This window comes from Acinonyx jubatus, chromosome B1 (assembly GCF_027475565.1).
Source record: "Acinonyx jubatus isolate Ajub_Pintada_27869175 chromosome B1, VMU_Ajub_asm_v1.0, whole genome shotgun sequence".
NCBI classification, from domain to species: Eukaryota; Metazoa; Chordata; class Mammalia; order Carnivora; family Felidae; genus Acinonyx; species Acinonyx jubatus.
Window position 1 is genome coordinate 78,508,635 of NC_069382.1, and position 13,791 is coordinate 78,522,425.

Consider the following 13,791-nt stretch of genomic DNA (forward strand, 5'->3'; position numbering starts at 1 on the left):
AGCCGAAGTCAGACGCTCAACCAGCTGAGACACACAGGCAGCCCTACATAATTTAATTTTGTTCTTAGAAGAATCCTGTGATATAGGTACGGCATAGATTGATACACACATTTTACAAACGAGATGAAATGAGGTACACGGAGCGGTAGAACTGGGCCCAACCTTGAGTAATCTGACTAATTCAAGGCTGTCTCCACTCCACCCTGAAATTTTTATTACTAGTAGTATCACATTGTGTCAGTTGTTCTAAATATTTAACTGGCTCCTAATTTTTAAAAAATGTAATGTAATATAATTAGTAGCTATATGATTTGGCCTCTGATTGCTCATTAAGTGGAATAAAAGCTGCCACACAGCTGTTGTCCCATAACTCTGTTTATTTCCTGTATCGCACTTTTCATCATCTGAAATGATTTATTATTTCCTATTTACTTGTTGGTTGTGTTCTCCCACTAGAATACAAACTTCACAAGGAGACTGAACCCATTTGGTCTAGAACAGTGCCTTCTACCTAGAAAATTTAATAGCTATCTGTTAAATAAATTGAGTATTCATTTGTCACTTTATCTCCTTGTATATGATTTATCACTAAATTAGAAGTGAATTATTAATCTAAAAAATCATTAACTTAATCCTAACTGAAAATATTTTTAAGCGTATTTATTAATAGATTTTAATAAACATTTTCTAACCAAACATCCAAGCATGAGTGAATGAACAAATGAAGGAACTTCCATAACTTATAATGAAGCCACATAATATAGAGTGCCTTTTTGACATTAAATGGCATATTTAATTTTTGCTTGGCATGTTGAATTTTTTGTTTTGTTTTACTGGGAGGCTAGTATATCAAGTACTTTTGGATCTTGCAATTGCTACAGTCTGCATGTGTTCCCCCAAATTCATATGTTGAAATCCTAACTCCCAAAGGTGATGGTGTTAGTAATTGAGGTCTTTGGGAGGTGCTTAGGTCATGAAGGCTCTGCCCTCATGAATGGGATTAGTGCCTTATTAAAAAAAAAAAAAAAAAAAAAGAAAGAAAAAGTCTCCAGAGAGATCCCTACCCTTCCACTATGTAAGGACACAGTGAGAAGGCACCAACCATGAACAAGAAAGAGGGCCCTCACCAGGAGGCGACCATGCTGGTGACTTGATCTTGAAATTCCAGCCTCTAGAACTGTGAGCAATATATTTCTGCTGTTTATAAGCTACTCAGTCACTAGTATTTTGTTCTAGCAGCCAGAATGGACTGACATCAGTCAACTAGTTTATTTGTCCCTATCAAACAGAGCTCAGCTCTGGAACTGCTATATTGATAATGTAATTTTATTAAAATTACTACATTTGGGTAGCTCCTGGCATCTTTCATTAAACTGAAGTTGTTCAATTATAAGCGTGTGAGGCAAAGATAGTTTTCAGCTTTCACTGAGGGGAAAAAAAAAGGCAGCACATTTCAACCTTTAATCTTTAGAGAAGAAAAACACTGCATGGATTTAAAGGATTAAAATCATGTTCTGAGTGTTGGGTTTCTTCTTCCCAGTTACCGGAACTCGTACAAGAAGAACATTTGTGTGGACATGCTGCGAGACGGTTATCACAAGTCCTTTACTGAGCTCTTCGCCCTGATGGAGAAGTGGGATGCCCTGCAGGAGGCTGCAAGGGTTAGGTCCCTTTTCTGGTTGCAGAGACCCCTGGAGGAGCAGCCTGATAAGCTGGGTCACTTCTACCACCACCTGACCAGGGCTGAGGCGGCTGAACGGAAAGGTGAGTGGAGGGACTGTGGGCAGCAGGGCTGCGGGAGCTGGAGCAGTGAGCCCGAGGGAGGATTGCAGAGTGTTTCATGTCTGAATTGAGACCATTAAGACACCTTAGCACAGTGCATTCTAGACATCTGAGCATCTTTATGGAATACATGATAGGGGAACGCTGAATCACAAGCTGCCCAGACACAGGGGCATCCTGCTGATGTCATTTCAAGCAGGAAAGACAATGCATGCATCGCACCTAATAACACCGCCACAATGTTCCAGTGTATTAAAATCTTTTGTATCATGAATTACAAATCTTTCCATGGTTTTTAAAATATATAATCTGAATAGAGACTTTTACTAAGAGTTTCATTCTTTCAAAGAGTATTATAACTTGAAAATTTATATTGATTTTCTATTATTTATATAATAGAATTTGAAGATCTTACCAACAAGTCCTACAGATTTCAATTGGAGAATTTTTATTAGTGAATAGTAGGAAGATATGAAAAGCCTGCAATTCACAAATATAAATAAAATTGTTAATTTTATATTTTCCATCACATCATTTGTAGTAAATTCCTTTTCTTGTATCTGAAAATTTTCCCAAAAGTCAATGTTTCATCTAGTGAATAAAATATTTTGATCTCCACTGTAATTATACTCATATTGTTGTCATGAGCCTTTCCTAGTTACATATTAGGAATTGGTCGTTTTATATAATCAAAGAAAGGAAATCCTAGATCCTAGAAGTCAGCATATAAATTTGGTGGTCTAAATTATTTTTTTCTTCAACTTCTTGTGTGAAAATATCATAGGACTGAAAGAGAGAAGCTCAGGCCCCAATAATGCCTATATTTTACTTCAGGCCTTTCTATGAGAAAATACAGTATTAGAGGGACACCTGGGTGGCTCAGTCAGTTAAGCATCTGTCTTCAGCTCAGGTCATAATCTCAAAGTTCATGAATTTGAGTCCTGCATTGGGCTCTGTGCTAACAGCTTAGAGCCTGGAGCCTGCTTCGGATTCTGTGTTTCCCTGTTTCTCTGCCCCTCCCCAGCTCCTGTTCTGTCTCTGTCTCTATCTCTGTCTCTCTCTCTCTCTCAAAAATAAACATTGAAAAAATTCTTTAAAGAAAGTTGAGTATTACACAACTTTCCACAACTGTACCAATGACAGTGGGGAAAATTAATGGGGGCATGGTAACAGTATTAGAGGGATAGCAGAAGTCTTTCAACCTCTACAGTGAAGTTAATACATGTTTCCTATCAGGTTGTGACCTTACTTACAAATACGAGATACACGAAAATTTTAACAAGTGAATGTGTGTGTGTGTGCGTGTGAATGTGCGTGTGTGTTTGTATGTGTGTGTGAGTACAGGAGGCAGATATTTGTATTCTGAAAAATGCTTAGCTGCAGGATTAACTTTTTAATTTTTTTTTAAGTTTGTTTGAGAGTGAGTGCAAGCAGGGGAGGAGCAGAGAGAAAGAGAGAGAGAATCTTAAGCAGGCTCTGCATTGTCAGTGCAAAGCCCTTTGCAGGGGTGGAACCCACAAACCATGAGATCATGACCTGAGCCAAAATCAAGAGCCAGATATTTAACTGACTGAGCCACTCAGATGCCCCACAGGATTCACTTTAAAAATAGAATCCTCTGGTGAATTTTAAAATATGACATCTAATTTCTTAAGAAATTAACTATTATAAATAAAAAATGCTTTGTAAAAAACTTACATTCTCATTTCAGCTCCAAATTCTGAAGTGATATTTGCACTGAAAATAGAATTGAGCAAGATAAAAATTTCCCATTAGTCGTTTTTTCAAGTTGAATTCATCACATTCGCTAAGTGTTTTAAATAGAGGCTTTCATCTGAGTAGCATAAATATGAGCCCCATACATCACTTGTTATAAAAAAGTGTCATAATTATGAGAAACTTGTCATAAAGCATTTTGTAATTATAAAGAAACTAAAATGCTAAGTAGTCTATTTTAATGTAGAAAACATTAATTTACAATTTTTTATTAAATAAAAGTAAACATTTAAAGAAAACTGTTTCTTGGGGTGCTTGGGTGGCTCAGTTGGTTGAGCGTCTGGCTCTTGATTTTGGCTCAGGTCAGGATCTCACCTTTCGTGGGGTAAAGCCCCAGAGCCAACTCTGCACTGACAGTATGGAGCATGCTTGGGATTCTCTCTCTTTCCCTCTATCTCTCCCCACCCCCTCAAAGTAAATAAATAAACCTAAAAAAAAAAAAACTTTCTCCAATCCCAAAAATTAACAAAGTCCAAACTTTATAGTAATCAATACCTTATACACATGATATTAGTAAAGAAAAGAAATATTTTCTTTACTGGTTGGTTTTATCATATATTCATAGCAACTAAGCTGTATTTGTTAAAGAAATAAAATTACCTCTTGCTCAGGTTATCTTGTTCAAAAATGCAGTGGCTTTTGCCTGGTTGAAATATAGAAAATTAAGATTATAGCAAAGAATATTGTTGGAAATACCTCAGTTGAAGGACTTGTGAATATTTGTATACTTTAAAAAAATTGTGTTAATTACTTTCACATTTACTACATAAGCTTTATTGAGGAAAAATTGTGATACAAGTTAAGAACATCCCAGAAAATGGGAAAGGGGATATACTCATTCACTCTTATTAATTTGAATTAATCTTAAATCTTAAAACATGCACACATGCAAACACACACACACACACTTAATCTAGAATGTAAAAATTTGTTAATGGTGTCTCAGGATTCCATCTTATATGGTCATAAGACATATATGGAATCTGAAACAATTATCCTGAAGTAGCATTATCTCTGAGCATTCTCATTGCTTCTCATTGGAAAGACTATCACTCTAGGGCCACAATGAAGTTCATTTAATCAAAGCTATAGCACTAACAATAGTCATCTTGGGCCAGTTCTGTCTCTTGAGACTTACAGAACAGGAACCTAGAGTTATTTAAATTATTCTGCAAAACACCACTTGCTGGTTTATAGCAAAAAGTGTTTAAAGTAAGCTAGTCATTTCTTTTTGGATTATTTTCCATTTGTTAAAGTGCTTTTATTTTTTGTCCCTAATAACATTTCTTATATTACCCATTATTGTAAATCATCTCTGTACCATCTATAATGTTATGATTAGGGCCTTGTGCCCCATGGGGCTGGAGAAGAGATGGCAATAATGGTAATGGGCAACTGAATCAATAGATAATTCAAACATTATTTACACTTGACTTTAAATTATTGTTAAGGGTTAAGCAGCAATTTTTTTCTAATAACATTTATTTAAGATACCCAAATATGTTCTATACAAGCAGAGTCCCACAGGATGTTTACAGGTTTTATGTAAAGCAAAACAAAAATAATTATCTGATGAAATAAGTTTGAGAAACACCAGATGAATTAACGTTGACATTAAGGAGGCTGATTTATTGCAGGACTTAGCAGAGCCTCTAATATGCTGATGTATACCGTGTGGTTCACTAAAAGAGGGAAATTAGCAACTGTATTTTCCACATTTATTTCATCATGGAATCTCCTTTTTAGATAGCACAGTGAATACTTGTCTAAATAATAAACCAACAGTAAAAATTTTTTTCATCTTATAAATGTCTACTGACAATTCAAATAAGCAGTCTACAAGCAAGGAGATAAGTAAGGCTGCTTAGAATGTAAAGGGTACAGCCCATATATTTGGATTGTCCAAAGATTCAAAACTTGAATATATCCCTTTATACTTAATACTATGAAAAATATTGCATTTTTTAATAGAAAAATAGTTTAACTGATAGTGGTCTTTATTTTTTTTTAATTTTTTAAATGTTTATTTTTGAGAGAAAGACACACACACACAGAGTATGAGTGAGGGAGGGGCAGAGAGAGAGAGGGAGACACAGAATCAGAAGCAGGATCCAGACTCTGAGCTGTCAACACAGAACCTGATGCACACTGGAACTTGCCAACCTCAAGATCAGACCTGAGCTAAAGCTGGCCATGTAAAATGACTGAGCCACCCAGAGGCCCCTGACAAGTGTCTTTAAATATGGAATCTTGATAGCTTATATAACTCATTCTAAAAAGAAAAAAGAAAAAAAAAGTATGAAATTTTGGAAATGTTTTTCTATTGAGGTGTGATTACTGAAAAACAAATTATTTTGGGATCATTTTTTTCATGAAAGCTCTTTATAGAACTTTTTAAAAATGGAAGATATGGAACGCTTTATAGACTTTGTAAAATAGCTCTCTAATCACTAAAGATGACAAAGAATATAAAATATTATAGGTGCCCCCTGGGTGGCTCAGTCGGTTGGTTAAGCGGCTGACTTCCGCCCAGGTCATGATCTCACGGTCGGTGAGTTCCAGACCCTGGTCAGGGTCTGTGCTGACAGCTCGGAGCCTGGAGCCTGATTTGGAGTCTGTGTACCCCCCGCCCCTCCCCGACTTGTGCTCTGTCTTGCTCTGTCTCTCAAAAATAAATAAATGTTAAATAAATAAATAAATAAATAAATAAATAAATAAAATATTATAAAACAGACTTTAGTGCTTTGTTCACATTATGTAGAAGGTTCACAATGCAAAGACAAAACATAAGCGAAGTCAGTTCTGCGATGAGAGTATTTGTTTTTGTTTTTTAATTTATTTATTTATTTTGAGAGAGAGAGAGCAATAGAGCACGCAAGGGAGGGCAGAGAGAGGGAGAGAAAATCCCAAGCAGGCTCTGTGCTGTTTTCAACCAAAAAGGTATTTCAATTTCTAATATATTCTTTTAGTTTTTTTTTATTATTTTTTAATGTTTATTTTGGAGAGAGAGAGAGACAGAGTGCGGGGGGTTGGGGGGGGGGGGTGGCGGGGCGCAGAGAGAGAGGGAGACACAGAAACCAAAGCAGGCTCCAGGCTCTGAACTGTCAGCACAGAGCGGACAGCAGCCTCAACCCCACAGATCTGAGCCGAAATCCCACACCTGACCGGTGGAGCCACCCAGGCACCCCTGTTTTTTTTATTTTGAAGAGAGAGAGGGCGTGAGTGAGTGAGGAGCAGATAGAGAGGGAGAGAAAGAGAATCCCACGTAGGCTCCACACTTTCAGCGCTGAGCTCACCCAGGCAGGGCCTGAGTTAAGGATGTGGGGCTGGAACTCACCAACAGTGAGATCATGACCGGGCCGCTGAGGTTGGATGCTTAACTTCCTGGGCTACGCAGGTGCCCCTTTCTAACATCTTCTAAGTTTTCAAAAAGGTTTTTGTTGTATTTTTGGAGTGCACATCTTCGATGTAACTATTTTAATGGTTAAAATACATGAACTTAAGTTTGCATTTCCATTTTTAAAATAGCTAATCATGCTTTTAAGGAAAAATAAAAAATAAATGTCACTAAGTTGGTTTAACATTTGAAGGGGCAAGCCGTGAGACATTTTTCTAATGCAGTTTATGTTTTTGTTTGAAGAATACTTTGAAGATGTCTATAACAACTTGTATGCACTGGCCTGTTACTTCGGTAATTCTGAAGACAAATGGGTAAGGAACCACTTCTATGAACGATGTTTTAAGATTGCTCAACGGATCAAAATTGACGGTGGGAGGAAAGAAGCCGAGGCGCATGCGCACATGGGACTTCTCTTCGAGGAAGAGGGTGAGTGGTCATTTGTCAGGCTGTCCTGGGTGCTTTGGAGGATTCAGAGTCCAGGCAACCAGAAAGCACGTGGGGATTGAGAAAAAGACCTGAGGCGTTAGTATAAGCATGTAAGTTATTGAGATTAAAAAGCAAAGGTGTGTGACTTACGGATTCACCTTAAGCATTCCTTGCAGTCATACTCCACCCAAGCGCTCAGGCTAGAGTTCCCAGCAGCAGCAGCAGCAGCAGCAGCAGCAGCAGCAGCACGGAGAATAAGCATCCTCCCATATCCATCCACATATATCCGTCAGTGCCACTTGCTGTGTGGTTTTGAATTTCTTACCATTCTTAAGTCCTCTATTCATTTTAACTTGATTTCTCCTGTATGAAAATGGGAATAAAGGAAGGCATGCTTCGTGACTTTCCTAATGCCACATGTCCCCTACAAAGGGGACCAAAAAAATACCTCTATAATTTAGATATTGCCCCATTGTGATTTATAACAACTTCTGAAGGAAAAGTCCTTTAAAAGTAACTTCATACTTAATGATGTTATCTTAAGACAAGACTGAAACAACAACAACAAAAATCGTCTAAACATATTTTGTATGATGGCTTACTAAAGGATGCAAATAGAAATTTAAGAATTAAAATTGTGGAAGGAATGGTGGGTAGATAATATGCAAAGAAAATATATGAAAAGATATGAATAATCCTAATTCTTTTCCCAAAAAACTGTCTCATTTTCCACAAAGGTTTTGACTTTGGCCAAACAGTTAAATTAGAAAATATTTATTATTTTGTAGCTAGGACTGTATAGGACTTGGAGAAAGATTAAAAAAAAAAGTTTTTGTGCTTCAGGAAATTACACGTAATCTATAACATGGTAGGTGCTAGGACGTGGAATATGGTCGGGAGCCATCTTGAGGGATAAATACCAGGTTTGCCAGAAAAACTCAGAGAAATGAGAGATCATACAGACTAGATTCAAGGAAGGCATAATGGGATCAGTAGGGACTGGTAGGGGACTTGGAAGATGCGGTGGAATTTAAGCAGGTAAGAAAACAGGAATATATTCTGTAAGAGGGAGCTACTAAAGCATAGTTAGAAAAACTTGTAGGAGGAGCAACCTGTTTAAAATGGAAAGTGTGGGGGCACCTGGGTGTCTCAGTGGCTTGAGCTTCTGACTCTTGATTTTAGCTCAGGTCATACTCTCAATTTTGTCGGTTTGAGCCCCACATCGGGCTCCCAATGCTTGCTTGAGATTCTCCCTCTCTCTCCTGCTCTCTCTGTCCCTCCCCAGAGCTCTCTCTCTCTCTCTCTCTCTGTCTCTGTCTCTCTCTCTCTCAAAATAAATAAATAAACTTTAAAGCAAATAAATAAAGTGGAAAGTGTGTTTCTGAGCAGTGGTGGCAGCTAAGAGTGGAAAGGCAAAATAGGGACACAGCAGGATTCAGAGTTTGGGTTTAAGTTTCTGTATATTCAGAGTAAGGAAAGGTTGGTTATTACTGTAATTTGAGAAGTTGTTAAAGCTTGCAACCTGTTGTTAAAAGTAGTGTTCTTCCAGTTTGTAAAAATGGGGTAAATTCTTGCTTAAGTAAAATTCTTTCTTAAGCTTTTAAAAATTACTCTCATTTCATAGGTGTGGTGGATACTTTTTTAAACTTTAAAAAATTATTATCTTCACTTTGAGGATGAGAAAACTGGCCCAAAGAGATTAAGCTGGTTGGTAGTGAAGCTAGTTTTTTTTTTTTTTTTAACATTTTATTTATTTTTGAGACAGGGAGAGACAGAGCATGAACAGGGGAGGGTCAGAGAGAGGGAGACGCAGAATCTGAAACAGGCTCCAGGCTCTGAGCTGTCAGCACAGAGCCCCACGCGGGGCTCGAACTCTCGGACTGTGAGCTCATGACCTGAGCCGAAGTTGGCTGCTTAACCAACTGAGCCACCCAGGCGCCCTGGTAATGAAGCTAGTTTTGACTAGTCAGCTAGCTTCAGAGCCTGTAGTCACTGCTCTGTGCAAACAAAGGATTGGTTGCTTTACCTCCATGATGTGCTAGTTATGAAAATTATATATTAGAAGATAAGTTACCACTTTTTTATTCTTTACTATAGGAAACCCGGAACCCCACCCCCCACCCCGCAACTGAATACAATAAAAATCGTTTTTTGTTTTGTTTTGTTTCTGTAATTGGGGCCCTAATTTTCTGTCATCTGTGGTAACAAATCAGATCAATTAAAGTGTCCACTTCTAGTCCCCAAAAAAGTCACAAAAGAAATAAGAAATAATATATGATAATAAGGCTGAAGAAGTCAGGGCTACATTGGTGAAAATATTAAGAGTGGCCTAGTGAGATTCAAATAGCTATCATAGGTATATTCTGAATTTCTGTATCAATTTTAATTCTGATTTTTAAAATTCAGTTTGATTTTTAAAAAATTATTGCAGAAAAAATGCATAACAAAATTTACCATCTCAACATCTAAGTGTGCAGCTCAGTGTTTAGTATATTCACACTGTCATGTGATCTGTCTTCAGAACTTCGCAAAACTGAAACTCAATACCCATTAAACATCAACTTCCAGTTTCCCTCCTGATTTTTTAAAATATCTGAATGCATTTCTGTTGGAGGATTTATGCATTGCTTCCCTTATTTATTCATTAATCTACCCATTTACTCAGCAACCGTGCCACTGTGGTTGCCCATATAATTTTAGTGACTGCAAATGAGGATGAGTTTGGGAAATATGAGGGCTGGGCTGCTGTGAGATTACATTTGCAGGTCCTTGGCTTGCTCATAGTTAGGTGTCACACCCTATAGCATGATAAAATGCACCCATATTCCACAGCAAATAGAATATTTTGCCCATGAAATTATTTTTAAATTAGTTTGTGTTTTTTGTTTGCAATCACTTTTTTGTCAGGTCTAAAATATTTTTCTATGCCCTTGATCAGTTCTTAGGCCCTGAGAACCATGCCTTTATTGCCTGATAGATAAAATAACTGCGTTGATGTTGCTGAAAATTCTAGAGACGGACTTTGAGTGTTGCTTAGCAATGGTGAAAAGTATCTGTGCAGCTTTTGTAATCCGGGTAAACTAGGACTACTTAGAATGTGTGGCTAGAGTGCAGTGAGGACTCACCTGGCTGTAGGGCTCCCCCTGAGGTGATGGAGGTATAGCATCCACAAATCTGAGCTGATTGGTCCAGACAAGCGAATGAAGGCCCCACAGCAACAGCTAGGCAGCAGCTGTGCTCAGGGGCAGGTGGCAGCATCCTGATTCCAGGGGTGCCCATTCAGGTTAAAGCAGGATACCAGCCGGCAGATGGGAAAGGGCAGGTTGTCAGGGCCCAACGAAGCAGGCTGTAGTCCAGGGCATGGCTCCAGAGCCCTCAGGGAACTATAGAGCAAATGAACATGAGCAGAAGCCATAGTCACAGGGACTGGGCACCTGGGTGCAGTCAGGGCCAGTGTGCAGCCCACTGGCACATATGTGACCAGAGCTTCACCCAGAGCCCCCTGGCCAGAGTAGAGCAAAGGTCCTTGTTCCCACTGCTGTTCAAGATCGGGCCTTAGTATACAATGTGGCCTGATTTCCATAAGCTAAAGGGTTGGCAGTGTGACTCTTCATGTCAGGTATCTTCAGACTATAGCTGGGGTGTCAAGCATAAATAGTCATGGACTGACAAATACTTGTAGCAAATCAGTGGCTATATCTTCTTTCAGAACTGTGACATATTTGTAAGGAAAAATGGACCAGCCGCATTCACACCACATCTGTGGAGGATTGGAGAAAACTCTCAGACACTATGTCAGTAGGAGATATGTCCATACCTTCTAGAGCAGCACACAGAGGTCTAGCAAGGCCAGCTGTCAGATACTGGGAGAGAGGGTTTTTTTAAGAGACATGATTAAGGAAACACTGGCTCCTCCCCTGGGATGATCTGGGTCTAGGACAACAATGGCATGATGACATGGCAGAGCTGTAACCTCAGTCCTCTTCTGCCAGATCAGCATTACTGGTTGGGTCCAGCACCAACCCCTTTACTTGGCATGATTAGGATACTGGGGTCCAAGCCTTGCAGTTGTGGTTTTATTGGGTTTGGGGGTAGGGATAGCAAACTTGGGCAGAAATGACCACATCAACATTCACAGCTGAGCAAGAAGCAACACTTTTTCCCCTTTCCCCACTTCCAGTGATTCAGGATCTGGGTCCAAGCTTTGCTTTTGGCCAGATTAATGGACTTAGTACTGAGGCTAACTGGTTTCTATGGAGGCTTGCAGGAGGCCAAACTCCTTTCTGAAAGGCTAGCCTGAAGATCCAGTCTTGGGCAAGTTAACCATTAATTTCTGTCCACCTATTTCTCTGTTCTTCCTCTACCAGTTCAGTCCATGGTTTATAAAGAGCATCTCTTACTGGCAGCAACCCATTCCATTTCAACCCAGAAGGGCTTTGAGTCCAAACTGTGCTGTGGAAGACCAAAAGGATAATTAGATATAGATGTTGGGTGACAACCCCAGAGTGCTGATCATGGCCACTAAAAACAGGCAGGGAAAGACCAGTGTAGGAAGAGCTTAGGCAATGTACATCTTCCAGTTCAGGAAGCCATCATCTGTGATGTTAGCACAGGGATTGAGTAATGGCTAACCAGATTCTACAGCACTGATCCTAAGCTCTCCCAATGACAGAGGAACTTCTGAAGAAAGGAGTTGTCCCGATCAGCTTGCCCAGTTCGGGCCCTAGAATAACTTTCGACAGTCAGCTCCATGTGCAGATTGCAGTTTGCCAGGGGCCGGAAGGCACCAGGAGCAGAGTCGTGTTGTGAAGACACATTGGAGTGGCTTCCACTCTCCCCTGATATATCCAGTAATGGAAGGTAGATCCAGCAACAGATCAGTGGAGAAGCCCGCCATTGTAAGGGACTGTCCCCCTTATCGTCTTGATCTCATGAAAAGGAGTTGGAATTCAGAAGCCTACTTATCCTTGTCTTACTGATGTTCCCTAATTTTCTCTCCTTTTTAGTAGAAGACATCCCTTTTCATTTTTTTTTTTTTTTTGCATGAATTTTAGGAGAGGCAAGAGTTCAGCTTTCCTCTTAGTGAAGCATTCGACCCATCCAAGGCAACTCCCTCCAATATCACAAAAAAAGGAAACAAGGAATCCTATAACTGAGAGTCTGAACCCTATAGGCCTCCCACTACTTAGGATTTTTTAAAATTTGTTTCTGCTAATAGTCACTCATTGGCCTCCTTGAAGGCTGGCCACAACACCACTAGCAGACTCTTCCCACTCCAATCTTGGTCTTCAATTTATTTCCAGTCATCTGACTTGCTTCCAGAAGGCCGTGGTAAGGGCCTGGACAGATGCCCAGTTTGCTGGGACAACTGCCATGCTAACAAGATAACTGGTCAGCAGCACTCACAGCAGGCCTGCTGGAACAGCCTTGCTCTGAGAGAACTCATGGACACAGGAACAGTAGCAGGTGTGCTGGTGCCCATTGCCCTTTCATTGGATGCTATATGTTTAGAGAAGTGTGGTCACACCCCTGGTGTGACTGGGGACAGACACAATAGCAACATGATGTGGCAGAGCCTTAATACAGGTCTTACCCAGCATCTCAGCATTCGTGATTTGACCTAGCATAGCCCCTCCCATGCATGATCAGCAGAGGGGAAGAAGAGAAAGGGGAGGGGCCTGAGGTCTCTGCCTTATGAGTGCAGCCATAGGATATGGCATAAAAATAGCAAGATTTGCCATAAAGGCATTTATAGTTGGGAAGCACCAATCTCTCCCCTGTCAGGAGAGAGGTACTGCCTTTCCAGTAGATCAGAACTGATTATCTTAAAAGCACTGAACCTGAATGCTTTCCTTGGAATTTGCTAAAGTCCATTTTCTTTTCTAGAAAACTAGCCTCCAAAAGTCAGTCCTGGACAAATAAACCCTTATCCCCTTAAATCTTTAAGTTCTGCCTAAAGAGTGTTATTAACATAAAGAGACTCGGGTCAGGTTATTAGATGTAGAAGTCCCGTCCTTTGAGAAGAACTAGGACAAAGACAGGGCCATGAGCAAGATGATAAGCTTCAAAAGAAGCTCCAACCCCAAAGACTAGATGTTTTTAAGAACTGTCCAAATTAGAAGAGAACCAGTGAGTTAAAGTAAGAGTAGAACAAATCTCAGTCCTAGGAGAATGCCTGTTAGACAGTGAAATTAAATGAAGTGTTGCTCCTACCAACTGCCCTCTGACTATAGGTAGAAGTAGGGGGATTCTACCAGCACTGAGAGGCCAGGGAGCAGAGAGGCAAGGGCAGACTGTCCACTCTGCTTACTTTTAAGAACCAAGATTAAGTAGAGTGCTCCTAAATAAGGTATGTAGGAAATTCAAGGAAAACAAAGCATTTATCTGAAGACTCTGGTAAAGAACAA

The 13,791-nt window shown here is 39.7% G+C and overlaps 1 protein-coding gene across 6 annotated transcripts in view; it reads left to right on the top strand.

The window, feature by feature from the left end:
- The window catches only part of TTC29 (tetratricopeptide repeat domain 29), a 658,543-nt gene that overhangs the window by 460,168 nt on the left and 184,584 nt on the right, over nucleotides 1–13,791 (top strand). For all 6 annotated transcript variants that reach the window (XM_053216892.1, XM_053216893.1, XM_053216894.1 and 3 more), the window contains 2 exons: nucleotides 1,541–1,764; nucleotides 7,199–7,384. In XM_053216892.1, the coding sequence (XP_053072867.1) occupies nucleotides 1,541–1,764; nucleotides 7,199–7,384 (410 nt within the window). The remainder of the gene's footprint in view (nucleotides 1–1,540; nucleotides 1,765–7,198; nucleotides 7,385–13,791) is intronic.